The 27,604-nt window shown below is 63.2% G+C and overlaps 2 protein-coding genes across 6 annotated transcripts in view; one reads left to right on the plus strand and one right to left on the minus strand.

The window, feature by feature from the left end:
* ACSBG1 (acyl-CoA synthetase bubblegum family member 1) lies at window positions 1-26,924 on the plus strand. 5 transcript variants are annotated; one of them, XM_036013275.1, is made up of 16 exons: window positions 6,175-6,439; window positions 6,972-7,142; window positions 9,912-10,010; window positions 10,879-10,979; window positions 15,461-15,681; window positions 15,982-16,070; window positions 16,289-16,409; window positions 18,499-18,579; window positions 18,668-18,817; window positions 19,136-19,312; window positions 19,955-20,136; window positions 20,909-21,139; window positions 21,787-22,004; window positions 23,272-23,411; window positions 23,707-23,953; window positions 25,305-26,924. In XM_036013275.1, the coding sequence occupies exons 2-16, from the start codon at window positions 7,093-7,095 to the stop codon at window positions 25,388-25,390; spliced, it is 2,193 nt and encodes a 730-aa protein (XP_035869168.1). In that variant the 5' UTR covers window positions 6,175-6,439; window positions 6,972-7,092; the 3' UTR covers window positions 25,391-26,924. The 5 variants fall into 5 exon arrangements, with proteins under 5 accessions (XP_028358158.1, XP_035869170.1, XP_035869167.1 ...); XM_036013274.1 differs by lacking the exons at window positions 6,175-6,439; window positions 6,972-7,142 and adding an exon at window positions 650-1,315; XM_036013276.1 differs by lacking the exon at window positions 6,175-6,439 and having other exon boundaries at window positions 6,933-7,142.
* The window catches only part of IDH3A (isocitrate dehydrogenase (NAD(+)) 3 catalytic subunit alpha), a 13,208-nt gene continuing 11,741 nt past the window's right edge, over window positions 26,138-27,604 (minus strand). The window contains exon 11 of the mRNA XM_028502397.2: window positions 26,138-27,518. Coding sequence (XP_028358198.1) covers window positions 27,435-27,518 — 84 coding nt within the window. The 3' untranslated portion in view covers window positions 26,138-27,434. The remainder of the gene's footprint in view (window positions 27,519-27,604) is intronic.

A 27,604-nucleotide genomic window follows, 5' to 3' on the forward strand; every position in this document is an offset into this window, starting at 1 on the left:
GACTGTCTCTGGACCGTGTGCTGTGGGCTGGGCCCCACCTTGCCACACTCTGATGGTCCCTGGAGCACATCCGGTTCCAGCCAGCTAGCCTTACCCCCCAGCAGCCCTGCTGGACTCACTGACCCCTTCTGAAGACAAAGGACTCCCCACCAGCATCTCCTGTATGCAGTTATACTGGGTACAATCATGTCCCCCCAACATTCATGTTTACCCAGAGCCTTGGAATGAAAGCTTACTTGGCATTTGGGTCCTTACAGATGTCATCAGCCAAGACGTGACGGGGGAGACAGCCCTGCGAAGATGGCGGCAGAGACTGGAGTGGCGCATTCGCAAGCTGAACGTGGGGGTTGCCAACAGCCCCCAGCAAAGATCCTTCCCTGGAGCCTTCGGAGGGGTCAGGCCCTGGCGACACCTCGGCGTGGCACTCCGGCCTCCAGCACTGAGGGCATGCACTTCTGTCATTGTGAGCCACCCCCACCCCTGCGCGCCTGGGGACTGACACTCCGTGAGTCCGGGGCGGACGTCGGCTGCTCAGAGGAAGCCCTCTGTTCTCCCCGCCCCTCGTCGAGTGTGGCTACCAGCTCATCTGCCACTGCACTTCCCTGGGGCTGAGGGACAGGCCGTGCTGAGATGTAGGTGCCCTGGACAGTCACCTTTCAGGTCCCCTGTATCGTGTCACCTAACTAAAAGCCTGCACTGTTGGCAATGTCTCCTGGAGGGCAGCACTTGGGGGTCCTCCTCGGGCGTCCAGTCTGCAGCGTGGGCCTGGGGGTGGGGGCCCGAGTGGGTGAAATCTGTTCCTGGGCCCTTGTCCAGTGCCCGTGAGGCAAGGCAGCAGAGTGCGGGCAGTGGGGGTGCGGCTTGGTGCTGGGGAGGTTTTCTGGGGACCCAGAAGCCCTGAGCCCATTGGCCAGGCTTCCTGGGAGACCGGGAGTGGATTTGCATCAAAAAGAACACTGGCTTCATTGAAATTCTCCTCCTGGTGAGTGGAACAAAACCACCAAGGAAAGGAAAGTTTTCATTCTGAGCAACTGCACCACTGAGGAGCGTTGTGAGCTTCTAAAAATAGAGAGGAAGCGGCTTTGCAGTAGCCTCTCCCCCGCCTGGTGCCTGCCCCTGCTGCCCACTCAAGGCCGGCCTCACGCAGCACGAGACTGAGCCCTCTCCGGCAGGTTCCCGAGGCGGACGCCACGCAGTTGCTGCACTGCATGCAGCCACCCCCCAAGAACCCCAGCATGCCGGATAGCAGAGAGGTCCTGCAGGACGGCCAGCCGGACACAAGTCTGGGGACCACCCAGGAAAACTTGGGGACCGGGTGAGTTGGCATTCAGGTGTCTGTCCACCGAGCGCGAGGCCGGGGCCCGTACTCTGCTGTGTGAACCTGGGCAAACTGCTCTGCTCTCTGAGCCTCAGTTTCTCTGTCTGGGCATGAAGGGAGGGTCTGCACTGAGACGTGTGCCATGTGGGGCTGCTCCCTGGTGTCCCCCGTCTGCGTGGCCAAGGGGGTGCGACAGAGTGACGGCTCACCTGCAGGGGTGAGAGTCGAGCTTCGGCGGGACAGAGGAAGAGTTTTCTAGGTACTGAGGATGGCCCCCATCTCGTCGGGCACGTGGAGTCAGTGACAGGCAAGGCCTGGGAGAGCGAAAGGGTCTGCTCTGGTCTGCTGTGTGACCCTTGCAGGTCACCGCCCCTCTGTGGGCTTCAGCCTCCCTGTGTGCCAGAGTGCAGTGGGTCGAGGTTCTCCACCGCCTTTCTACTGTGTGTGTCCTTCTAATCTGCGGTCCAGAGGGAGGGGCCCAGGCCCTGTCCATCCGGGCTGGGGAGACCCTGAGCAGGTGGGACCCGCCGCGGCCCCGGAACCCCCCAGCACGTGGAACCCCTATGTCCACTTGACACAGGCCTTGGACGTTCAAGGGTGGCGTCAGTGGGAGAGGTGTGGAAGGGCGTGTGGGCGGAGAGAACAGGGTTGCCGCGGTGAGGAGACAGTGGGAGGACAGGAAATTCAGGGACGGGAGAGGCCTGGGTGGTGGCGGAGTGCAGGATGGGGAAGGGCCGGCCCTGAGCCCTCTGCAGGGCCAGTGTGTGTGGTGTGTGGCTGTCTCTGACGGGGCGGGGGGTGGAGTGAGGTTGGGGGCAGAAGGTGGGAGGGCGAATGCACCTCGGCACAGAGCTCTCCACAGCTGGGCAGAGGGCCCAGAGTGGAACCCGGCTTCCGGAAGCAGGGGCTCCTCACCTGCAAGGCCTCCAAGAGCCTGAGGCCCAGCCCCTCACTGGGCAGCGAGTCTGTGGCTGTGGACTGTGCCATCCATTGGGGGTGCCCGTGCAGTGCGTCCGGTGGAGACTCTTGCCTCTGTGGGCCTGATGCATCCCCGGCTGGAGGAAGGGCTCCAGAGGACCTGGAGAAGGGGGCAGCTTGTCCTGGGTGTGGACGGTGTGAGTGCTCGGGGCAGGCAGTAGCCGTGTGGACTGAGGGTGTGCTTAAGACAGGGCAGGCTAGGGCCAGGAGAGCTCCTGGGTCTGGCTTGGCTGGTGTGGCCAGATGAGGGGCACCCAGGCATGGGGATGGCCAGGGCCACAGGAGGAGCGCAGAGGGGCCCCAGGACACATGGCAGCAGCAGAAGCCTGGGAGAGTCTGCCTGGGCAGGGGGGAGTCTGGCAGCGGCATGGGGGTGGGCTGGAGGCAGGAGGCCAGAGGAGGGAGCCCGAAGGGTCAAGCCTGGCTCAGGGAAGGGTGGTGAGCAACCGAGCACACCCCACCTGGCACCCAGCAGCCTCCCCCAGCACTGCCTGCACAAGCCTCGGAGCAGAGAGGGGTCCCCCAGAGCCAGGGCTCGTCTGTCAGAGTGTGTCCCGTCATTAAGCGACGCACGACTGCAGCGATGACAGACACAGCCGACTGCCCGCTGCTGTCCTCGGCCCTCACGGAGAGGGCAGTTCCGACCTAGATGGAGCCTCCCACACACCCAGGCCGTCCGGTACAGCCTGCCGCTCCTGGGCTGCCAGCCCGTGCAGAGCCGTAGTGCCCAGAACAAGGTGCGACTGAACCAAGCACGGGAGAGGGTGACGCCGTGAGAGGGAGTGGACAGGAGCTGGGTGAGGCTGCTGCTGGTGTGGCACAGCGCACAGGCTCCCAGCGAAGTCCTTGCCGCTTAGAAAGAGCACACTCTGGAATGCGGTGGAAACTCTGGTGCAGAAACACAGAAACCTGGAGCTCAGCCGTTCGTCGTCACTGGCGACAGGCGTGTGCTGCACACAGTTGTGTCTGCCTTGCTTTCGTGCACCTGGCCGGCCGGCCGGCAGTAGGCTTGTTTGCACCTGCACCATCACGCACGTGTGAGCAAAGCAGGGTGCTGCCCGTTTGGAGGACTGCGGCGTCGCTGGGTGACAGGAAGTTTTCAGCTCCGCCACGATCTTACAGGGCCACCGTCGCACTGAGGTCCGTCCACCCAAACGTCGTGGCTTTATCATGAATCATCATATGCGTCTCACTTATGCACAAAACTCTTCAAAACACAGTTGAGGGGCGGGTATGCTGAAAGGGTCTGCAGACGAACGGTGGGTGGCAGAGCAGCAGAGGATCATGGGACACCCCCCTCTAGACCTCCTTGTTTTCCACCGCTCCCCCCCACCCATCACTCCATAGCCCTGAGACCACGGGGTGCAGCCTGCTGGTTGAGAGCATGAGATGCCCACTCACCTGAGTTTGTACCTCGACTCTGCTGACCCCAAGACCTTGCCTGAGTTACGTGACCTCTCTGCACCTCAGTTTCCTCATCTGTGAAGTGGGGACAGTAGCAGCAACAGTCCCAGGCTGTTGTGAGGACTAAACGTGTCAGGTACTGTAGGCAGCAGTGCCGGGCCCACAGAAAGTGCTGGGTGCATGGCAGCTGCTGGCCAGCACTAGCATGGTTCCTGCCGTGCTGCTTCCTCTTGGCCCACAGGCCTGGCGGCCTGGTGGCACCCGCCTTAAAGCCTGGCCCTGCCCAGCACAGCGGGAGGCCAGCCAGGCACCCATTGCAGCCCTGGGGAAGTTGGGAAGCCCTTTGTCTGTGACATAGCTGAGGAAACCGAGTCCCACATAGGACCAGGGACTTGCCCACAGCCCCCCGGCTGAGGCAGAGCCTGGGCTATGATCCTGGTGTCTTGGTGCCCAGAGAGTTTCTCCTGGGATGATCAGACTGCCTGCCGCCTCCTTCCTGGGCTTGGAGGCCGTCCTGATGACTGACGCTTGGTCTGTGTGACTCGGCTCCATGGGGTTGGACACTCTGGGCGCTGCCAGCTGGGTCAGCAGTGAGTGGGCCAGTCACATCACTACACCCCCTCGGCAGCAGCCAGGGGGAGGCCTTCAGGGCTGAGGCCTTGGGCCAGGGGCTCAGAGAAGGCCAAGGGCCCACTTGGGAGGATGTGTCCTAGACCGCGCCCCTCCGTTCCAGGAGACCATGGGTCCCCAGAAGTTCTCTGCCTTGGCAAGCCCCGCATGAGCTGGGTCTCTCCGCCAGGCCCTGGGTCCTCGCCCTGCTGAGCAGCCTTCCTCGCTGCCAATTGCCCAGGGCTCTTGCCTTCTGCCTCACCTGGAATAATCACATCTTCTCCCTGCCCTAGCCTGGGTCCGGTGCCTCCGCAGTGACCTCAAATGCATCCTTTATCGGCCGCCAGTCCCATCATCTCTGAGCCTTTGAGGCAGAGCCAGGCTCCCCCTGCTCACTCTGTCCCTGCAGTGTCTGCGCGGAGCCCGTGCTGCGCTGGTGATCACCGTCCGTCAAGAGGCAGTCAGGGTTCACTTCCAACTCCGGGAAGGTGGACTTGAGATTGTCACTGCACAGCAGACAACTCTGTTTTAAAGGGCACCACCCAGCACCTGCACACAGTGCTCTGGGAGGGGCTTGGCCGGCGGCTACAGGAAGAAGCATGGGGCTTCCTGCAGGAGGAGGGTCTGCCAGGGCAGGGAGAGGGGAGTGTGCACATTTCCCGAGCCCTCCTGATCCGGGAATAAGCCCGTTTGCCCGACCTCCTCATCGGTTTGGAAACTGCATCCAGCCTGGCCATCAGGCTGCAGGATGAGGCTGAGCAATTGGGGCATGGGTCCTTGTGAGCCCCCAAATGACCTCCATCCCCCACCCACGTCTCCCCAGGGTCACCTCCCATCGTTGCCACCAGTGCGGGAGGGAGAGCAGAGGACACCGCAGGGGTGCCCTGGCTCTGTGGGGTTCGCTGGGCTGGGGTTCGCTGACACAGCTTGGGATTCCAAACCTCTGGAACCCGAACCAGCAAAGAGCATCTGGGTGCACCGATGGGGGCAGATGGTCCCCCAGCAGGCTTTCAGAGGGGCTCGGGCCAGCACCCTAGGCCCAAATGTCAGGATCTCCTGAGGTGCCATGGGCAAGGTTGCTGGGGAAAGAGGCCTTAAAGGGTCTGGATTCTGGCCGAGGGCAGAATTTTCTGGAGATCGGTGTGCCGGCTGTGAGCCTAGTGCAGGAACCTGGGGGCCGCCTGCCGTCTGACTGTGTGGGAGGCCTTGGAACAGCTGCGTCCCCACTGCTGCCCCTGTGCCCTGCACCTTGGCCTTCAAATGAGCAGGCTGCCTCCCCTCTTTCACCTCTTGCACCGCACTCGCCCCAGAGGCAGTATGGGATTCTGGGGTCGGGGTGGCTGGGGGGCAGGGCTCCACAAAACAGGGCCCTGGTCCTAGAAGACGCAGGTTTGATGCTGTGAACCTGCAGGTCTCTGCAGTGAGGGAGGAGGTGGAGGGGGCACTAAGGGCAAAGGGCTGGGTGCAGGGATGCCTGTTACCATGGAGCGGGGGCTCTGGGGCCGAGGATGAGACGGTTGGCTGGGTTTTACGATGCAAACAGTGGACATGTTGGCAGTACGTCCTCGGAGTCCAGGTCCCCTCAGCCCTCGAGAGTCAGGCCCCGGTCTCTCGGGCCGGACCCCGCCTTTGGCGGGGTCTCTGTCACCTCGTGTGGAAAATGGGGCTTTGACCAAGCCCTCGTCGAAGCTGCTGAGAGGCTGCAAGGAGCCAGCGCAGGTGAGGTGCTGGGCTCAGCACGTGCACTCACTCAGTAAGGAAAAGCCAGGAGGGCGAGCTTCCTGCCGGTGGCTCCAGGTGAGTCAGGCTGCCTCAGCGACTGTATCCCTGCGGATCTGTCCAGGACGACAGCCAGCACTGCGCCTCCCCCACCCGCACCGGCAGGTCCCTCTTAGGTAAGTCCCACAGGTGGGCAGTGGGGCCTGTGCCAGGTGGGTCAGAGGTATCTAGGGCCACACCTCGAAGGCAGCCCCAGGCAGACTGGGCTGGGTCCCCATTCGTGCCCAGCCCACTGTCTCATTACCTGGAGCCCAGGGCACCGGCGGTGCGGCTCCCACACTCACGGAGCCTCCGCTGAGCCCACACAGGGGATGCGGAGCTCTGAGCCTGCCGGCCCCCAGGAGGAGGCAGGTGAGCCCCGCCACAGCCAGGCCCTCCTGGCGTGCCCTCGGGAGTCCTCTGTGGGGTCTTCAGGTGGGTGGGGCTGGTCTTCAAGGTGATGCCGGTGTGCAGACGAAGAAAAGTGAGGGGTGGGGGCACAGGCAGGGGCCTGGAGAGGCCGTGTGGAGGCGGCTCGCAGCCTTGGTGGCTGCAGCTGGGAGCACGGAGGGCCCACTTTCCTCCCGAGAGGCGTTCTCAGGACTTGGGGAGCGGGCAACATTCTCCTCAGGGAGCATTCTCTGTGGTCCTGGAAGAGAGGCCCCCCTCCTTTGGCCCCAAACACAGAGACGGGGACTGGAAGCAGTGACGGGAGGGCGGGGGCTGTGCACCGGCCCTGGGGACAGGGAGCCGGGAGCCCGGGGGCAGCACCGTGGTCAGGACTGTGTGGGCTCGGGAGGGAGCAGATGACAGTCGGGTGCTCGGCCCGGTGAGTCACGGGCAGGAAGGCAGGCGACAGCCCTGACCTAGCCCAGCCCTGACTCACGCTGTGTCTCTCTTGCAGGGCGGTTTGGTGGCACGGGGCCTCTCTGGGGCTGACGCTGCCCCCCTGGGGGACACCAGATCACGTTCCCTGAGGCTCACTCCTGGGTGAGCCTGCGGGGCACGGCTACCCCTCGGGGACCATGCCGGAGGCGCTCCTGCTCAGGTCTGCCAGCTCTGTCCTGAGGACCGTGTAAGGAACAAGAGCCCCCGGCCCCTCGCTGCCACTCAGGGGTGTACCTGGGCCTGGCATGGCCCCTGAACCCGCAGGGGTGGGTTTGGGGCGTTTCCACCCACTCGGTCACCCTGCTGATCTCACCAGAGAGCCTTCCGCTGCTTACTGCCCCAGAGATCCCTGGGAGCCCACCAGTGGTGACCACGAGAGCGGACTGCGTCCCAGGCGGTTTTCACGTGCCATGCCACCCTCCCAGTAGCCATAGGATGGAGGCAGGATGTGGAGGCCCAGAGACGCACAGCGACTTGTCCACAGGCCCCCAGCCAGTAAAGCCAGTCGGACCCAGGCAAGCCGACTCTGGCGATCCTCAGTGCTGTGTTGTTTCAGGAAAGCAGTTACTGAACACCGACTGCGGGCAGAGCAGTGGCCTGGCTGCTGAGGGCTGAGTGGGAAGAAAGGGCGGCAGAAGTAAACAGCAGGTGGATGCTCCTCCATGAGGGGCTCCCGAGGGGAGAGAGGGCTCCCTTCGACATGCGAGCGTCACACACAGGGAGAGCTTGAGAGGGACTCCGTCTGGCCAGCGTCGGCTGAGCCCCACGGCGCACCTCAGTGGTGCTCGGGGCCGGGGGACAGCGTGGAGTCAGGCATGGCCCTGCTGTCAGGGAGCCTCCCAAGCCACAGGGGCCTTCAAGGGCCACACCTGAGTTGAGAGCACGAGAGGGTCTGGGGATAGCCTAGGAGGGCTCGCCGACGCAGGGGCCGAAGGAGGCTTGGCAGGCTGTGTCTTCATGTGGTCCTGTCTGCTCCTCTGGCCAGAATGGCTGCAGGCAGGAGAGGCCCCTGGGCCAGAGGCGGCGGCGAGGAAGGGAGGGAGCGGGCTGTCCCAGACTCCTCTGCCTACCCCCCCCCCGCCGTGTCTGCACTCAGACGTGTCCTGGGAGTGTCGTCTCGCTCCCTGTGCTGCTGGGCAGGTGCTAGACACACACTGCTTCTGTGAGCAGAGGGTAAGGCCCGGTGCTCCCAGCGAGTGAGTGAGCGGGCGTGAGCGCACCCCCGTCCGCCTGCGGAATGGGAGACCAGACACGGCCCAGCAGCCTCCCCAGCCGTTTCCCCTGCACTGCGGGCTCCCTGTGGCCCCGGGAACTCGGCCCCAGGATGGCACCCAGGCCTGCAGCCCTGCATTCAGAGGAGCCTGCTTGTCCGGGGTGGCGGGCACCCTGCGTGCTTCACCGTGGATGGGCTCGGGGTCTCGACGGCAGGAGTCACACCTCGCCTGTCGGGACGTTGTCCCTGCCACTGGGCGTGCTGGGGTAGCAGCAAGAACCGGGAAGGCCCTCAGTGCTCTCAGGGAGTCAGAACAGGAGAGACTGCTCCCCAGCAGCCCGCCAGGCTTGGTCGTCCCACTCAGTTACCTCATCTCCTGGTCAGCTGCAGGGGAGGGGACGCTGGGTCGCTGCAGGCCAGCCCACTGGCTGTGGGGAGAGCTGGCCGCCAGCGATGCCAGAGGGGCTTGAAACACCAGAACTCCCCAGCAGCATTGCCCGCGGTGGCGTGCAGGCAGCAGCCACGTTGGGGAGGGCGCACGGGGTCATGAAGCGGGACAGTGTGGGCTGTGACAGGTCGTGACCCTGGGTGAGCGGGAGGAGTCACAGGGATGACGAGCAGGGGTCATGTCCCACGGCAGGGGCTCGGTCCGAAAGGTTCCAGCGAGGGCAAGGCCACCCTTCCCCCACCCGGGCAGTTAGGTGTGTGCCAGGCAGAGGGGCTGGATAGCCCCCTCCGTGGGCCGTCCACGAGGGTAAGTGAGGTGTTCCTGTCATGAGGAGGACAGGCAGGGGGCCGGGATCCACGCTGCCGCTGAGGGAGGAAAAGGACTGGCTGGGGAGTGGACGAGAGCAGTGTCTGAGCCGCAGGAGAGGGCCGCCAGATGCCCAGGGACGGCCCCCGGGGAGAAGGCAGCCCCTCCTCCCCGTAAACAGAGGGCTCGCATCACGATGAGGACGGACGCCGGGCCTCGGCTTCCTTGGTGGCCATCTTGCTGTTCAGTCTTTGTTCGACTGTTTTAAAACTTGAACCAGTTTTCACAGTTTATTAGGTGGAAGAAATGCCACCCGTCCCTTTTGATGGTGAGGATTCAAAAATAGACTTGTTTGTGAGGAAGCAGGGAGGAAGACGGGTGATTACAGCCAGGGCCAGCCTCCACTAATTTGGGGGTGGCTGCCCAGCTGCTGGTGGCAAAGGCCGGTCAGCTCTACACCCTCAGTTGCCCTGCGGCCAGCCCTGTCTCCTGAGGATGGCCCGAGACACAGCACAGACCTTGTACCAGCGTGGGACCTCCAGCCAGCTGTGCCCGTGTCGTGCCCCGCCCCCGCCCCGTGACTGTCTGAGCCCAGAGCTCAGGGGCTCTTGGGTAACATTACAGTCTTCTGTAAGATTGGTTCCCAAATGGAGGTGGTTTCTGCTGACAGCCCAGGAGAGGAGCGGCAGTGCCAGCGGCCCAGCGGCAGCAGGACACGCTCTGCAGCGTTCAGAGCCTTCCGTTTCCCCCGCCTGGCACAGTGGGCCTCGCCGCAGGAGCACGCTTTGTCTTCTTTACACCCTTCCGGCAGCATGCCCTCCACAGGTCACCACAGCAACGGTCACCGTAGCAACAGAAGGGCAGCTGAGGCCAGGCCTTGCTCACCAAGTTCCCAAAAGGGGATAGCTCAGCCCCCCACTCATCCCCCTTGTCTCCATCCCTCTCCTTTCATAACCTCCTGATGTCTTTTGCTTTAAAACCTATCTCAGGTTCTTAAGCAGACTGCCACCAGGTGGGCCCAGGTGTATTTGCAAATTTAGTTTGAACCCGTGGTACCTGCCAGGAGGGAGGCCGACTCTCAGAAGCAGGTAACTGGCCGAGCTGTCCGGGAGCTGGGCCCCCGACAGACACGGGCCCTCAGGGCCGCCCTGACTGGCCACACAGGTTGCTCGCCACGCCACTCTGGTGGGCTCTGTTTGCAGAGCTGGCAGCTGGAAAGGGTCCCCTCGGCTGTGTGGCGCTGCCTCCCTGCCCAGGTGTGCTGGGTGTGCTGGAGTCTGTCTGCTCACCTACCTGAGGCGGGTCTTCCCCGGTGTGGTGCCGAGGCGCGGGGACCTGAGTTGGTAGTGGAGGCCCAGTAACCAAACCACCAGAGCTGGGCTGGCTGGAAGCGGAGTCCGGGGCCGCCACGCCTGGGAGGCAAGGGGGGTCTGAGCCAGGCACGAGGGCCTCCCTGGTCCCATGCCGTGCTCCATGTGGGTGACTAGACAGAGGGCCCACCCACAGGCACCACCAAAGAGGAGAGGTTCTTGCTGGGCCTGCTCAGGACCTGGGAGACCCTGGGAACACCCTCACTCCACTCTGGGTGTCTGAATGTGGCTGTTCTCAGTGCCTGTGGGGAGTGAGGGGTTGGGGCCCCTCTGAAAGCCTGCACTCCCCTGGGGTGGCGCCCAGCACCCTCCAGTGCCAGTCCAGGGGTTGCCTTTCCAGACGGGGATACCGAGCCCAGAGAGAGCCATGCGCTTGCCCAGAGTCAAACAGCAGAGTCGAGTAGAGCCGGGCGTGGTTTCTCTTTCTGCTGAGCCCTTAGAGCCTGCAGGGAGAGGTGGGCTGGGGCGGCGGGGTGCAGTCAGCCCCTGTAGGCGTCTGGTCGCCTGACCCCCGCTGGCCGGGGCAGAGGCCAGGGCCGAGACGCACGTCCACCCTGTCCTGACCGTCATCTCTCCTCCCTGCCAGCTCCCTGACTGGTGGGCACACACTCTCCAAAGAGTCCCTAAGCCACGTTCTCGACTTCCCGTCCCCAGAGAAGGCGAAGGATGCTCCACCCAGCTCTCCAGGTAAGCCAGCCAGGAGCCTGGGCAGGGCGAGGTGCCAGCTGGACTGCTGAACCGGCCGGTGCTGGGGGGCAGATGAAAGTCCAGGCGGAAGCAAGCAGGGTGGGAGCCACGGGGCAGAACTTGGAGGGCAGGGCAGGTGGAATCGCCAGCACCAGCAGGGCCCCGTGTGACGCAAGGGGGTGGGGGGAGACTTTTTCCTGTAGAAGTTCGGGAAGGGGACAGGCAGAGACAGGGGCCTTCATGCTGCCCTTGGAGCAGTGGGGTGAGGGGCAGGCCTGCCGGCCGCAGCTGGTGGAGCTCGCTTTGCAGGCTGACCGGGTCATAGGTCCCTTCGTGACCTTCCCCGTCAGGCACCTCATTCGTTTTCACTGGCTGCTGCCCAGCGTGTGGCGGCAGCAGATGTGTAGGAGGATGGACACGGCGGCAGCAGAGGGTCATGGCCTCCGCGCTCCGTGCTGTCCTTGGGACGGAGCCTTGCTGCTGCCCATTCACCCGCCTGGGTCACCAGTCGGGAGCGAAGGGCTTCCCCCAGAGGCTGGGTTTCCGGCTGCGAATCCTCCCAGCTGCAGGCTGCTCCGGGCGGTGGGGCGAAGTTTGGTGGGGGCTGTCGGTGGCAGAGGTTGAACTGGCCATGTGCCTTGCATGCTGTCCTGCAGTTTGCATGTGCCCGGCCTGTCTCTCGTGGTTAGACAGGCCTGGGTTCGGGGCCGTGGGGGACGCCCTCGAAGTGGGACCTGCCAAGCGTCTCTGCACGGGGCAGTGACAAGGCCAGAACCAGGGCACACCAGGGGGTCTCAGCGTGGCCTTGGTAGGGAGCCGGCCTGGGGTGTGCCCTTCCCAGGTGTGGCTGCTGCCTGTCGTGCCCGTCCCCAGAGATAGAGAAGGAACCGGGCCAAGGAGAGGTCAGGCTGGTGTCTGCGGGAGGGGCCTCCTGTGTCCTCCTCCCAGGGCCAGGGCACCTGATGGCAGGCCAGGTCACTCCGGGAGGTCCGTCTGCGGGCCCAGGCCCCATTTCCGCAGGCTGGCTGGTGGTTGCTTCGCTGCAGTGCTCGAAGGGCAGCTGGGTGTGCAGCGAGGCCCTGGTGCCCAGGGAGTCCTGGCTGTGGTGGCGGGACTCGAGGGGCAGGTGGGGAGCCAGTGTGGGGACAGCCCAGTGTCCCTGGAGCCCCAGGAAAGTATGTGTGTCCCCAGGCCCGTGCCTGGGGACAAGTTATCCCAGCCCTGTGGCCTCAGTAGCTCTTCAAGCTGTCACCTGCGCGTCCCTGCGGCCATGGGTGCTGGGAACAGCAGGTCCCACTGGGGGCTGGCATGGGGCAGGGGAGGCACAGGCCCTGGACCCAGGGGCAGGGTGGGGAGCCTCTGTCAGGCAGGGGAAGGCCATTCTGGCTCATGGGGACCCTGGGAAGCTGGCTGGGCAGCCCGCTGAGCATGCACCGGTGCCTCCATCCAGGGGCAGAGCCAGGCCACCGGGGGCTGAGCTGCACAAGCTTCTCTCTGCCATCCAGGAGCTGCCCTCTGAGAGTGGATGGGCCCAGGTGTGGGGCACCTGCAGGCTGAGGGAGGGAGGCCTGCTTCCCGGGACCTGAGTGGCAAGGGCAGGCTTCCCAGAACAGGAAGACCCCCCTCTGGGCTGGGTCTGAGCCGAGGGGTCTGCCTCTGGGAGCTCAGTGTCTGGGGTTGGTGGTGAGGAGGCTTCTCGACCCCACTGCTGTCAGCAGGTGCCCGGGACAGACACCCCAGGAGACCCCGGCCCCACCCAGGCAACACCAGGCAGCCTCGCCGGCTCCCTCAGGCCTGGTGTGCGGGGCCAGCTCCACTGCAGCCTCCGGCACGTCTGGGGTGCAGCTGTGGTGGCGCCCAGAGTCAGCACGCCCGAGAGCCTGCCTCTCCCCAGCCTCGGAGTCCCTCGTCTCCACGACCCCTCTGCCGCTTCAGGAGCCCCTCGGGGCTCTGCACCGGGGAGGAAACTGGAGCAGCCCTACCTGGGGGCCTTGAAGTTGCCCTTCCACAGGGCACGTTGCAGGGGGTGAGAAGAGGCAGCTCTCTCTGCAGCAGAGACTGGGGGGACGTTTGGGGACTGTGCGCGAGGCCAAGTCCTCCTCCCCTCACAGCTGCCCCCTTCACCACGAGAGCACAGACCAGACCGTGGGTGCAGCCCAGAGGGACCGACTTGCGTTCCTTCCTTTTATCTTCATGGCAGCAGCGGGGTGGGCACTTGCTCATTCTCATCTGACTGGGGGAACCGAGCACAGAGAGGGCCAGTGACTTTGTCAGGGACCCACAGCCCACGGAGGTAGATCTCTAACTGGGCACGCTGCATCTGGGGGACCTAGATAACACGGAGCACAGCGGGGTCCCCCGGGCCTTGCCTCCCAACTGCTGAGCTCTCTGGCAGCCTCTCTGGGAGCTCTTGGAGCCTTGCCTTCAGGAACTCAGATTCGCCTCAGTCTCCCCGAGTTCACAAGAAGCTTGAGGGTCCTCGAGCCCCAGTCCCCAGATGCATTCCCAGGGGGCAGCCCGCCTGAGCCGGGCCGCAGAGCTGCCAGAATCTGACCTCCACACAAAGGCAGCCTTGTGCTGGCCCTGGAGACGCACTGCTTCCTAGACCTTTGCAGGCTGAGCGTGAACCCCAGCCGGAATGAGAGGAGAGGGGTCTGGCAGAGCAGCTGCTGGGGCTGGGCTGGGGCTGGGGCTGGGCTGGTGGAAGTCTGGTGAGGGCCTTTCCCACCCCCACTTTTCTAGATAATTCCCACATCTGCTGGGAACTCAGCCCAGCTTGGTCTACAGCCCAGTGAGGCTGAGGGATGCCAGCCTTTGTCCCTTGCCTCTGCCCTTTCCCTGGCCCAACAGGCAGTTGATGAGACACAGGCCAGGGTCAGGCCAAGGCCGGGGGCAACAGGACTGCAAGAAGGGAGGGAGAGAGAGGGGCAGAAAGTGTACGCGGGGCCTTGGGAAAGCCCCCCACCCCACTTCCCTTGCTGCAGCTCCCATGCCCAGGCTGAGGCCCCTGAGGACTCAGAGGACTGGGCTGTAGGGGGCCCAGGCCAGCAGCACATGAGCAGGGCGGGGCCTTACCAGGCCTGCCTGGGGCTCTCGGGCATGCCGGGAGTGGGTATTGGGGGAGGGGAAGGCCTGGGACCCTGGACTCATGGTCATTCATTCGGGTTAGCCCTCCCAGGACTGGGGTGGGACAGAGGCTCTCTTGTCCTCCCCCGGGAGTGCCCTGACCTCTGCTCGCAGGACTGCGCAGCCGTGGGCCCCGCCTTCCAGGGTCGGCAGCCTGGGGGGAGTTGGTTAACGGGACAGAAGTTACACGAAGGTACTCTGTCCAGAGGTCTATCAAAATTGTACAGGGTTTTTCTCCTGGCCCAGTTGGCCCATTGTAGAAACCTGTGCTTTGGGGAAGTCGGGGACCCGGGCTGCGCGTCAGTGGGGAGGTGGCTGAGGAAAGGGTGAGGTGGCCAGACAGTGGGGTGCTGTGCCCCCGCATCCCCCATGAGAGAGACCGCCCTGTCTCGAGGTCACAGGTGCGGGTTGGCTCCTGGCTGTGTTTGCTTTGGCCCACATAGTATTTTTTCCAAGTGTGAGCCAACATTTAAAAATCAGGTGACTACACATCAACACCCACCTTGCAGGTAACTCTTGTTTCCTTTCCAGCTGGGTGCTAAGTCCTAATGTGACGGCCGCCCCCGTGGACATGCATGTGCTGTTCCTCCCATGGTCCCCGCCAGGCCCTGCTGCCCCCACAGTGAGGGCCGGCCTGGGCTCAGGGCCCCGTCCTGGTCAGAGGCGGGGATATGAGAGCAGCCGGAGGCCTGTGCCGCTGGGGTTTGCCCACACGTTTGCCTCCTTCATTCATTATTGACGATCGTACATTATTTATCTCGATGTGGGTACATTACTCACCTGGCCCCCAAGGGCATGTGGGGTTTGCTCTTCTCAATTAATATGGTAGTAACATGATCCTTTTCCTGCCTTTGGGTAAAAAATTACAGCGACCAAGTAAAACCTACCCCCTCGTACCCGCGTTTCTGTGACACGGTGCCCACACGGCAGTGTCAGTGTGCTGACCTGGCAGGGCCCGGCGGGGCCTCCCCTGTTTGTACCGCGTGCTTCTAGATTACTTCGGGCTTTTTAGAACAAGTACTGTGTTGTGATCTTTAAGAAAAGGTGGTCAGTGCCGCAGGTAAAAACCTGTGGCTGAGAAAGGGCTTAGTGACAGGTCGCAGCACTTCCCTCTGACCCTGGCCACTGGTGAAGGGGAAAGGCCCCATGCCCCTCCCCTGTCCCCGCTCTCCCTTCCCGCCCTTCCCTTCGGGGCTGTCAGCCCTCCTCCTCCAGCAGCCTCCAGCCTGTCCCAGCCCCTGGCCTGTCTGCCTTGTTGGGACCACAGGGCCCGCAGCCCTGCCCAGGGGAGGAGCAGGGGTGGCGGGGTCGGCCCTGAGCCAGCCTGGCCCCAGCTGTGCTCTCCCCACCTGCAGAGGAGACGCTGTGGACGACCCGGGCGGACGGGAGGGTCCGCTTGCGCATTGACCCTGGCTGCCCTCAGGCCTCCCAAACCGTGCATCAGATGTTCCTCCGGGCCAGGGACAAGTACGGGCACCTCCGTGCTCTGGGCTTCAAGCGCCGGGGCTCGTGGGAGCACATCACATACTCCCAGTACTACCTGCTGGCCCGCAAGGCTGCCAGAGGCTTCCTGAAGGTGAGTGGCCCTCAAGGCCAGCCCCTCCCTCCCCGGGCCGCCTGCCGGTCGCACTGGGCTCTCACAGGCCCCCACCCCCATTTGTGATCATGTGCAAACCCAGGTGGACTGGGAAGCCGGACGCTGACCTGCAAAGGCCCTGGGGGGAGGGGGGAGCAAGAGCTGCTGGGTGACAGGCCCCCAGGGCCTTCTTGGACTGAGTGGGCCCCCGGGAGGGGCTCCAAGGTCTGGGAGGGGCCTTGGGGGGAATGGGAGGCCCAGTTCCCTGTCGGCTTACCAGGCCCATCTCTCTGGCTACAGCTCGGCCTGGAGCCGGCGCACAGTGTGGCCATCCTCGGTTTCAACTCCCCCGAGTGGTTCCTCTCGGCAGTGGGCACTGTGTTTGCAGGGTGAGCGCCGGGGCCGGCCAGGGTCTGGGGGTAGTGTGCAGGGAGTGGAGAGAGGCCCCAACATCCCCCACATCCCACCTCTTCCCTGAGACCCTGTGCAGAGCTGCTGGGGGAGCCCTGCCTGCTGGGGGTGGGGGCAGTGAGGGGCTCTCTGGGGCTGGCCTGAGGGGCAGGGCGGCCAGCTGCAACTGCCTGACCCCAAGCCTGGGCCCCTGCAGAGGCATCGTCACCGGCATCTACACGACCAGCTCCCCCGAGGCCTGCCAGTATATTGCCCTCGACTGCCGTGCCAATGTCATCGTGGTCGACACACAGAAGCAGCTGGAAAAGATCTTGAAGGTCTGGGGGGGACTGCGGGGGTTAAGGCTGGATGTCCCTGGGGACTTCCAGCTCGCAAAGGACTCCTCCACCTGTGGGCAGAGCCCTGTTCGTCCGCCACAACCCCTGTGCACGCACAGGTCACCCGTGCATGCACAGGTCACGGCACCAAGGCCCAGAAGGTCCCAGGGACAGGCCTCACGTCACTCTAGAAGCGGGTGACCAGGCCTGGGCTAGAACTCTCAGCCACCCTGCTGCCTCCTGTGACTTACTCGGGGCCAGGCCTCCTGTGGGGCCAGGGACCTGTGCGGGGGGAGGACCGGCTGCCCCGAGGTGGTGGGGGCCGCAGGGCGAGCTGTCAGGACAGAGCATACCTGTGGAGCCAGCTGGGTCTTCCCTAGAGGGCTGATGCCACCTCATTCATGTGAGGCCCCGTCCCCACGTGCACCATGCAGGCCTGCGGTGGCCCGGGGACACCTCGGTGTCTGGATGGGCCAGCTGCGTGCGGGGGGCCCTCCGCGGCCGGTCGGCCTGCCCACGGTCCCCGATGCACAGGCTGGCTCCGATCCTCACTCGCGCTCCCTCTTGGATGCCGCTGACGATCAGTGTGGAAGCCGCAGGCACTGTGGACCTGCCTTCTCTTCCTGTCAAGGGCTCATCAAACGGGCTCCCTGTACCGGCGAGGGGACTCTCCTTCTGCTTGGGGATCCTGGTCCATCCGCACCCTTTTGGGACCCTGTGTTTTCAGGATCTCCATTCTGAGTGTCTCCATGTGTCTGACTTGGACCAGTGCTTGGGAGGGGGAGAGGAGATGTGGGTGTGGATGATCCAGCCCAGGGTGAACTGCCCTTCTCACCCTCCCCACCCCACGCACCAGGCCCTTCACGAAACTGGTGAGTGGCAGGTTCCTGGCCTGCCAGCTGTCCTAGAGCTCAGTGGGGCCCTGGTTCCCTCAGGAGTTGTGGCTCTGGGGGCCCCAGAGGCCCCTGCCATGAACCCACCCCCTTCTCTGGCGTTCTGGCAGGTTCTGGTGGGGAGGGCCGGGCACTTCCGGAGCCCCCGGGAGGCTTTGCCCTGCCCCTCAGGGAGAGACCTCCTCCTCATAAATGCAGATCGAATCCACATGCCCCTCCCAGCACCACTTGCAACAGAAGAAGCAGGCCCACAATTAGGAAACGTCCACTCTGGGCAGCTACCCAAGTTATGCTCGTCATGAAAGTTCCCAACACCAACCGAGCGTCCTGTGGACCCCACCGGTCTATCACCCAGATCCAACGATCGTCGGGGATGTGTCACCACTCATCGCACTGATTCATTCCCTTTTGTGCTGAAATATTCGAAGGCAAATCTCACGTTGTCATTGCCATCCCTGAAAATTTCAACATGCATCTCTAAAAAAAGAAAAGGACACGTTTTAAAAAGTAACCATAGCAACTCTGTCACCTTTAACACGAGTGAAACAGGCCCCTCACGTCTGGTCCCCGCAGTGCGTCTTCACGGCCCAGTCGGTTCCGCTGAGCCGGGTCCAGGCCCTGCGGCGTGTGGCAGCCTCAGTTCGGATCAGAGCCACCGGCCCCTGAGTCCCGACCAACGAGGCCCCACCCAAGAGAGACCCACTGCCTCAGAGCTCGGTGTGGGCCCCCCACCACACGTGCTGCCTTCAGCACGCGCGCCGGTGAGCTAGCTGACCCAGCTCCCGTGTCAGAGCCTCCGGAGTCTGGGTCAGCCCTGCCGGACCGACAGACGGCCTCGCACAGCTGCCTGCTGGCTTGTTCCTCAACCTCGCACTTCCTGTGAGATCGCTGGCTTCACATGTTGCAGAGTGAACATTGTGGGGCGAGAACACCCAGCAGGGGGCGCTGCTGGCTTCATTTTGCAGCACTCACCAGGCAGGGGCCCTCAGGTGGGGACCACCTGTAGAGGTGCTGTACGTGGCCGCGAGCTCATCCATTGTGACACTCCCATCGACCTTTCTCCACTCGTTATCTTTACCTGGGGGAGGCCAGTGACCTTTCCCACAGTGTCTGCCAGGTCGACTGACACCCAGAGATGGGGCTCTTCTCCGGAGGGACTATGTTTAATGAAACTCCATCTCTTCCTGCCAACACAGATCTGGAGAAGCCTGCCTCACCTGAAGGCAGTAGTGACCTACCGAGAACCCCCTGCGGAGAAGGTGGCCGGCGTGTACACGGTACGGGCAGAGGGCCTGGGCGCCTGGTGGGGCCTGTCTGGGCCCTTGCCGCTGACCCGGACGGCGTGCTCTCACTCTCCGGCCGCAGATGGAGGAGCTCATGGAGCTGGGGGAGCAGGTGCCCGAGGAGGACCTGGACGCCGTCATCAACGCCCAGCAGCCCAGCCAGTGCTGCGTGCTCATCTACACATCCGGCACCACCGGCAGCCCCAAGGGTGTGATGCTGAGTCAGGACAACGTAGGGCCAGTGCCGTGTCCTGGGTGGAATGGGCTGGGCTGCCCTGGACCTGGGTGGTGGCCCCCAGTAACCCCAGGGAGGCTCCTCTGACCCGCAGCTCGGGGAGCAGGGATGCGTGGGGCTCTCTTCCGTCCGTGGTCCAGACCAAACCCAGCAAAGGAGGGAACCTGTCCCTGGGGTTTGCTGCAGAGATGCCCAGGAGGACAGACAGCCCAGGGGTGACCCAAAGAGATAGCCCAAGCCCCCAGGTACCTGCACTTGTGTGCACTTCCAGGTCTGGCAGGTAGACACTGCCAGGCCCGCCCGCTCTTCCTCCAGATCACGTGGACAGCACGGCACGGCAGCCAGGCCGGAGGCATCCAGCTATCAGAGGTGCAGCCGGAGGTGGTGGTCAGCTACCTGCCCCTCAGCCACATCGCTGCCCAGATCTACGACCTGTGGACAGGCCCCCAGTGGGGGGCCCAGGTCTGCTTTGCCGAGCCCGACGCCCTACAGGTCAGCCTGCCCCGTGCCCGTGTGGGTGTCCGAGCGTGTGTGCCAGGGCCGTGGGCGTGCACGAGGGACGGCCCCGGGTGCACCGGCACAGCCTTCAGCGGCTACACGAGAAGGGAAACTGGTGGCACTGCCTAAAGGAAAGTCGGTGGGAGTCGTTCTGGGGGGCCCAGCACCATCGAGGACGGGTCATCCTCGGAGGAAGGTCACGGATGGTCGCAGATGGCCACCGCCTGCCCTGCACCTGCCTTAGCAGCTGCACCTGTTCTTTGGATCCTTGTTTTAACCATAAGGACTTTCCCAGAAGTGCCCCCCGCCCACCCGCAGTTGACTTGTGCCCATCTGGCATCTCACTAGCTCAAACGGAGTCACATGTCCACCCCTAAACCAGTCACTGCTTAGAGGGATGGGAAGTCACCTTGAGTTAGCTGAGGAGGAGTTACCACACAGGACTTAGGAAGTGTCAGAACTACACCAGGGTTCTGTGGGCAGAAGAGAGTAGTGAGCAGATGGTTGCTGAGTTGCAGCCGACAGCACACCTGTGTGCAGGATGCCTGTGGTGTGTGCAGGGCGACCCTGGTGACAGGGCCTCCTGCCCCTGCTGGCCCTGAACCAGGAGGCCTCTCTCCCTCTGGCGGCGAGCAGGGGAGCCTGGTGGACTCGCTGCGGGAGGTGGAGCCCACGTCGCACATGGGGGTGCCTCGGGTGTGGGAGAAGACCATGGAGCGCATCCAGGAGGCGGTGGCTCAGTCTGGCTTCATCCGGCGCAAGATGCTACTGTGGGCAATGTCAGTGATGTTGGAGCAGAACCTCACCTGCCCAGGCAGGTACGGAGGGCTGGGTTTGCTGCAGAGGACCTGTCAGGGCTGCATCCGAGGACCTGTCAGGGCAGGCCTCTCCCCAGGCCCCACGGGACTCTCTGGGTTCTGTGAGGACTGACTCGCTGCCCCAGATGCATTCACATCCCGGGAGCAGCTGCTGACCTCAGCAGGTGGCCAGAGAAGGGGCCACAGTGATGGGCTTTTCCAGCCTTCATGTGACCACTCGGCTCTCTCCTGATGCCTTTCAACCGCCTCTTAAACTGCCCCCAGTGCTGTGGGAGGGTCAGGGGCATAGATCTGGCCTCTCCCGGTTTACAGACATTGTCCAGGTGTTTCCTGGGGCAGCCTGTGAAAGTGCATCGTGTCTCATGAGACAGGTGTCCCTGTGTCTGCGCCTCCACTTCATGTCACACACGAAGTGAATGTGCATGACAGCCCGGTCATAGGCTTCAGATGGGCTCACACGCCTGTGCAGGCGTGTCGCACACATGCCCCTGGTCTCGGCACTCACGTTCTGTGCGCACGTGTGCCCGTGCACAGTTGACTCTGCCTGACTTCTGGGCTGGAGACTTACTTGCACACAAGCACCAGCGCACACACACCTCTGTGCACCTGCGTGTTCATAGGCGGGGCCGGTATTCAAAATATATGGTGGTGGGTTCAGTGTTGGCGCCAGCCAGTCAAATGGAGACCGCCCGGGCCAGCAGTGCGCACCACTGAAGGACCTGCCCTGTTAACGTGTGTGTTTCTCTGTGGCCCACCCTCCCTCTTCCACCAGCGACCTGAAGCCCTTCACAGCCAGACTGGCAGATTACCTGGTGCTGGCCAAGGTCCGCCAGGCACTGGGCTTAGCCAGGTGTCAGAAGTGCTTCTACGGAGCCGCCCCGATGACTATAGAGACACAGCACTTCTTCCTGGGCCTCGACATCCGCCTGTACTCGTGCTACGGCCTCAGTGAGACCTCGGGCCCCCACTCCATATCCAGCCCCTGCAACTACCGGATAGGCAGGTGCGTCTGGGGCAGTGTCCGAGCGCATACTCCTTTGTCACACCCCTCAGTGCCGCCTGCTGACTGGCCCCAGAGCCTGGGCCCCTGGGCCTCGGGGTCCCCAGTGCCAGGTCTCCTGGCCAGGCCTCAGTCTCGTGGCGGTGGTCTCTGCCGGTGTCCCGTTGTCTGTGGTGGGAAGCCGACTAACGGGCCCGAGATCCAGGAGCAGGGCTCTGACGGAGGAATTCCCCTTTGTAGCCCCTTCCGTGGGGAGGGTGTGACAAGTGTCCGAGCATCACTGATGGCCCAGGCGCCACTCGGGGTCAGAGTGCAGGGACAGGCCAGCCTTCTGGGGGGCAGAGGGGACAGTCCGGTCTGCGGGTGAGTCGAAGGACCATCTGTTGGGCTTAAATACCCCCCTCCCTGCTCGCCTGTCACAGAGCCTCAGGTTGTCCCCTTAGGGACGCCCGTGTGTGTATCCGTCCCCTGGAAACTCCCGACTGGCTGCAGCCCTCGCTCCTGGGCCCCCTGTTGAGACAGAAGGGCCTGGGAGGGGCACCTCGTGGCATCGGTGGAAACAGAGAGGCTGGGGACCCCAGGCTCTCGGGGGGCTGACCCGGGGCTGGAGGAACTGCCCCCTCTGACCAGGCCTCCGGGCCCCACCCCAGCTCCGGCAAGGTGCTGCCCGGCTGCCGGGCGAAGCTAGTGAACCAGGACGCGGAGGGCACCGGCGAGGTCTGCGTGTGGGGCCGCAACGTCTTCATGGGCTACCTGAACATGGAGGACAGGACGCGCGAGGCCATCGACGCTGACGGCTGGCTGCACACCGGCGACCTCGGCCGCCTGGATGCCGACGGCTTCCTCTACATCACAGGACGGCTGAAAGGTGGGGGAGGGGCCCAGGGCGCCAGCACCCGCGTGCGCGGCGAGCAGGGAGCCCTCGGGCGCTGCCCCCTGGACGGCCGCCGCTGTCCTCGCCCTTGGCTCCCGTGGGGCAGACGCGATCCTTAGCTCAGGTCACTGAGGAGGGCGCCCAGCTGTCTGAGGACACCCCGCCGGTAGGTGGTGCAGCTGGGCTCAGACTCCTGGACCAGCAAAGCCAGCGTTCCCAGAAAATGTAAAGGCATGGATGGGTGTTTCTACATGAAACGTGGATCTGACGTGTAGGAGAACGCCACTTGGGTGTGACATTTTAGGACATGAGACTTGCAAGAAATTTCTCACGAAGAACTCGGCTTTCCCAGAGAGTGAGCTGGGACTCCTGTGCAGAAAGGGGGCTTTGCTGACTTCTCCCCAGGGACCCGATGGCCACCTGGCCAGGTGTGTCGCTCCATTCTGTGTCCCAGGCCAACACGGGACCTGTGCACAGAGTGGGAGCAGCTCGTCTCTCTTGAGTCAGACTCGGGGCAGGAGCACAGCGCAGCTGCGTCAGTCAGGCTGTGTTTATGGAAGGCCCCGGCGCTACCGTCCAGCCTGGACATAAGCCGGCGCTCTGCGAGCAGGCCGCTGGGCTGAGGGCCTGGCCGGGGCCCTGCACACGGGCACCCAGCACGCATGCAGGGGAAAGGGAGGGCCGTGGACGGGCGGGCGAGGGAGAGCTCGGAGGAAGCGGAGTTCGTGCGGAGAGGAGAGTCACGCAGGCTTCTGGAAGGAGGCGGCCTGTCAGGAGAAGAGGACAGGGCATCCCCGCGGGCAGGTGTCGGCAGGGGGAGGCACCGTGCCGCACTTACACCAGCTCTGCTGCCGGCCGTCCCCCTGTCAGAAACGGGAAGAGTGCTTGCCTCTGTGCAGGCTGCGGCGAGGCTTGAGTCAGTCGTCACACGTGGCACTTAGCCGAGTCTGCCCGTGGTGCCTGCTGTGCGAGGGGCAGGGCGTGGCCACGCAACAGAGGTCGGGGGGGTGATTCAGGGCTGAGGGAGGAGGGTCAGCGAGCACCTGGGTCTGGTAGGTGTGGTGCAGGCGGAGAGCCTCAGCCGGTGAGCACAGGGGAGTGAGCCCCGGGTGAGCGTTTGTCTGTCTTCCGGGGGCTGCCCCTGTCCCAGCAGGTGTGAGGGAGGGGCTTCTGGGGGTGCCGCTGCTCCACCGCCACAGAGGGGCACCTGTGGCCCAGGCTTGTGTCCGTGTTCATCCGGGGCCTGGCCTTGCCCCCCCAGAGCTCATCGTCACGGCCGGCGGGGAGAACGTGCCCCCGGTGCCCATCGAGGAGGCCGTGAAGGTGGAGCTGCCCATCGTCAGCAGCGCCATGCTGATCGGGGACCAGAGGAAGTTCCTGTCCATGCTGCTCACCTTGAAGGTGTGTCTGTGGGTCTGTCCCAAGTGAAGCCACGTTCAGACAGGACACGCCTGGGTGTCAGGACTTCGTTCTGGGGCAGCCGCCCTGGGGGGACGCGCCTGCTGCCCTCGCCGGCACGATCGGCAGCCCGCTGCCAGGACGGGCTGTGTCTCCCAGCACGGCCTGCTCAGCAGGAGCACAGCCCGTGGGGCAGCACTCGGGGTGTCGTTGCCTGGGGTGCGAGTCTCAGGCCTCTGCTCTTTCTGCCACATCCTGAGCGGTGGGGCGTGGAGCTGACCCCATCTCTGGTCCGCAGTGCACTCTGGACCCGGACACCTCTGACCCAACCGACCAGCTGACCGAGCAAGCCGTGGAGTTCTGCCAGCGCGTGGGCAGCCACGCCACCACGGTGTCCGAGATCGTGGGGAGCAAGGACGAGGCCGTGTACCGGGCCATCGAAGAGGGCATCCAGAGGGTGAACGGTCGGGCGGCCGCCCGACCCTACCACATCCGCAAGTGGGCCGTTCTCGAGAGGGACTTCTCCATCTCGGGCGGAGAGCTGGGTAGGTTTGCTCCGGCCTCCTTTCCCGGGGGCCCAGGTGCCGTGTGGGAAGACAGGGCCGGGGCGGGCCTGGGAGCGGCGTGTCCAGAAGCAGCCGTGGCCAGTGGAGGTCCCTGGCGGCCCTTCACTCAGGAGGGCACTGCCCAGGGTGCGGGCTGTGCTGCCGTGTGTCCTTGTGAACACACGACATGTGACTTTGACTCTGGGGCCACTGTCCCCTGAGATCACTATGGGGCCACCTGGCAGACACTGAGGCCGTGCTGGTGGTTGGGGTGGAGCCCCATGGCTCTATCTAGGGGGTGAGGCCCCCGTGACCTCCTGTGATGTCACCTCATCTGGTGGCAGGGACTGGTGAAGCCCTTCTGGACCATGGCCCACAGAACCAGAGGGACTCCGGCGTGGCCTCAGCCGGGGTTGTGGAGTCTCTCGTGGCAGCTTGGGGTGTTTTCACGGCCCAGGGTCCCAGACGCAGGTCCTCTCTCAGCAGTGGCGAGAGAGGGGACTCTGACTCTGAGCTCTCCAGTGCAGAGGGAGCTAGCACAAGCTGGACTCTCCGCCGCCCAGCACCTCGGGTCTGAGTCGTGTGTACCCTCGCTTCGGAGGGAGAGCCGAGGCCCCCCAGCCAGGCACCCCCGCCCCGTCCCAGGCAGTCAGAGAGCACGGTGTCCAGCAGCACACACGCTTCCTGGGTGCAGGCGTGACGTGCACATCGGTTACTGTCGTGTAACACAGTACCCCCACGTTGAGCGGCTGAAATCAGTGAGCACCTCTCCTAATTCCTGTGGGTCAGAAATCCAGGCAGCTAAGCTGGGTGGTTCCCGCTCGGGGTCTCCCAGGTCACAGCCAGCACTGGCCGGGCAGCAGCCCCTGGAGCTCGAGGGGCTCCGTGTCCGCAGCTCTTGGCCAGACCGGAGAGCCCGTGACAGCTGCCCGTGTGATCACAGCACAGTAGCCGCCATGCCCCAGAAGCGGCGGTCCTCAGCACCCAGGGCAGAGCCTATATATAGGCTTGCGGTTTGCGTTGTTTGAGTCATTTCTTCATTCAAAGGACAGCACAGAAAATGCATCGAGGTTGGAAACAGGTGCAGGTCAAGGGTGAGGTGGAGGTGGCTCACGTCACCCCACCCCTGAGAGCAGCTGGCCTGCCGTGACCATTCTCTGAAGTGACAGACGCCACTGCTGTGCTCTGCTGGCACTGCGACCCGTGCCAGTGGAGGGGTCGTGTGCGGCCAGCTCGGAGGCTGGCCGCCCATTCGTCCGGCCTAATCCCAGAGCTGCAGGGCCCAGCGAGTCTGGCCCTTGACCACGCACCGCAGAGTCCTTGTGCACTCACGCTTTCCGATCCGCTTTAGGTCCCACGATGAAGCTGAAGCGGCTCACGGTTCTGGAGAAGTATAAAGACATCATCGACTCCTTCTACCAAGAGCAAACTAAGTAACGGGAGGGCCTCCTCCTTCCTCCTGAAGCGACGGGCCTCCAGAGGGACCTGGTCCACGTCCTCTTCAGTCCGGGTGGAGGGACTCCTGGCAGGTCTGTTAGGTCTCGGGCCAGGTATGGCCCAGCGTCTGCGTGCGCCAGGTCTCACGCCAACAGCGGCCAATGATTCCGAGCAGCTTCACGTGCGCGTAGTTTTGAGGCCGCCTTTCGTTCGGGTGACAGGAGACCAGCTCTGCTTCCAGAACCGAAGGGCTGACACTACATGGCTTTAGTTCCAGGTAGAATTTATGGGCCAGGAGCTCACTGAGCAGCGCGCCAGCGGCAGGCTGTGTGGAGGGAGGGGAAGTCGGCTCGTGTTACTGCAGGTGCCACCGGGACAGTGGCTGTCACTCACTCACTCTGGAACGTGCCGGACGGGCCACCGGCCAGCCCACAGCCAGGCTGTCCCCAACCCGCGCCTCCTGACGTGCTGCTCCGTAGGACGGCTGCTGCTGGCTTGTATTTAATGCGTGATCTGGATATTAAACTTTTTAATGAAGGTCAACCAGTACGTGACTTTTCTTGTCGGTTGAGCAGGCGGGACCAGTGCCGAGTGGCGGGCGTTCACCTGCAGGGCTGTGCACCACAGGCTCGGGAGGGACCGTGGGCCCCGGGGAAGCAGAGGTGCCGCCCCTGCCTCCGAGCCCTGCCGCGGAGCAGCGGCTCCTAGCGCGGGGCTGAGCCCCGGACCCCGAGAGCACACGTCTCAGTCAGCTCCGGAATTCTTTATTAGTGTGAACACAAGAGGAAGTCACAAATTTCAACAAAACAGAGGAAGCAACAGCTGAAACAGTGAAACACATGTGAGATTGCAAGTCTGGTTACAAGCCTTAAAAAGCACCCAGGCAGGGATACCTGTCGTTAAGGTATCCCGTGACCCGGGCCCATTAAGCAGAGCCTCAGGTTTGTGTCGTTACACGAGGAGCAACGTGAGTTGCCTTTGGTTTGGGGCCAAAGGGTGCCTGTTCAGGAAAACAGTGACTCAGCACCTGAGGGCGAAGGAAAACCATGCTGGGGGGAGCGGCGCCTGAGGGCCGAGCCCGAGCCCAGGTCCCTGCTGCTGGCTGTGACCCGGCTCAGGCGTCTGCTGTCTGCAACCTGGCCCCTCCCTGGGGGTGCTCTGGGGCAGGGAGGGCAGCCTCTGAAACACGGAATTAATAGTGTGGTCAGGCCCCTCAGCAGGACCGGCCGGAGGGGGACGCGTGCTGCAGAAGTGTGACCGCACGCAGGTCAGCTGCCACACCGGACTGTCGGGTGGGGCCTCCACGGCTGTTACCCATGATGCTTAGTGTGTCCAGTGAGAAGGAAGTTCGGCCCTTCGCTTCATGAAAGGCTCAAGGTAACAAAATAATTCAATGTAGCTGTGTCTTTGTAGCCACCGTATCACTCTGTATCTTAGTAACAGAAGTTACCTCTCGTATTTCTTGGATTTGAAGTCTTTATTCATAGTCAGTAATTCATATAAAGGACAGATCTGTGTTAGTTTTCCGTATCATGAAGAAACACACCGTGGTCACAGTTTGTGATGTGAACTTTCCTAGGAAATTTCTCTGGTGCCCGTTCATTTGATAAGAATGTCATGTTGTGCTATTATGTCAGTATTCTGTTTTATTTTTATTACATTTTTCATAAACTAGTGACAACTTTTTCTTTAGAAAGTTAGATGTTTTCTCTTATTAATGGTATATCATGTTTACAGCTGAGGAAAACGGTTTCAACTGAAGTGTAAAATGGTTAACAATGGTAAATGATACAGTCCACTTAAGAGCTTACAAAAAATGTTTACCAAATAGACATCAATAAATAAAACAAGCACTTGGAAAAGTCCTTGGAAAGCACACCCAGGGGACGTCACCTGCGCCCTTTGCGGACTTGGGTGAAAGGCCAGGCCCAGAGGTGCTCTGGCGGAGGCCGGGAGACCCGGTGCACTCAGAATGGAACGTGTTCTCGCTCAGCTCCACGTGGCTTGGGCGGCGGGGACGGAGGTGGGTGCCATCTGTAAAGCCTTAATCTAAGTCTTTCACTCGGTGACAGATTTCTTGTGTGAAGTCCGAGCATTTTGCATTGCCTCCCAAATCTTTTGTTAAGCTCTGAGAAAAGGGGAAAGCAAAAGTAAAAGTGTGTCTCATAGTAAACCAAAGCAAGGGTATTTCGGTTTAAAGCATGTGGTGAGACG

The sequence above is a fragment of the Phyllostomus discolor genome, chromosome 12 (assembly GCF_004126475.2).
Source record: "Phyllostomus discolor isolate MPI-MPIP mPhyDis1 chromosome 12, mPhyDis1.pri.v3, whole genome shotgun sequence".
Taxonomy (NCBI): domain Eukaryota; kingdom Metazoa; phylum Chordata; class Mammalia; order Chiroptera; family Phyllostomidae; genus Phyllostomus; species Phyllostomus discolor.

What these genes read in the sequence shown, in the direction of transcription:
- ACSBG1 (XM_036013274.1), top strand. Translation starts at nt 1,209, where the DNA reads ATGCAGCCACCCCCCAAGAACCCCAGCATGCCGGATAGCAGAGAGGTC. An exon ending in CAGGAAAACTTGGGGACCGG is followed by an intron (nt 1,316 to 9,911) that starts GTGAGTTGGCAT and finishes AACCTATCTCAG; the next exon opens with GTTCTTAAGCAGACTGCCAC. An exon ending in CATCTCGGGCGGAGAGCTGG is followed by an intron (nt 23,954 to 25,304) that starts GTAGGTTTGCTC and finishes GATCCGCTTTAG; the next exon opens with GTCCCACGATGAAGCTGAAG.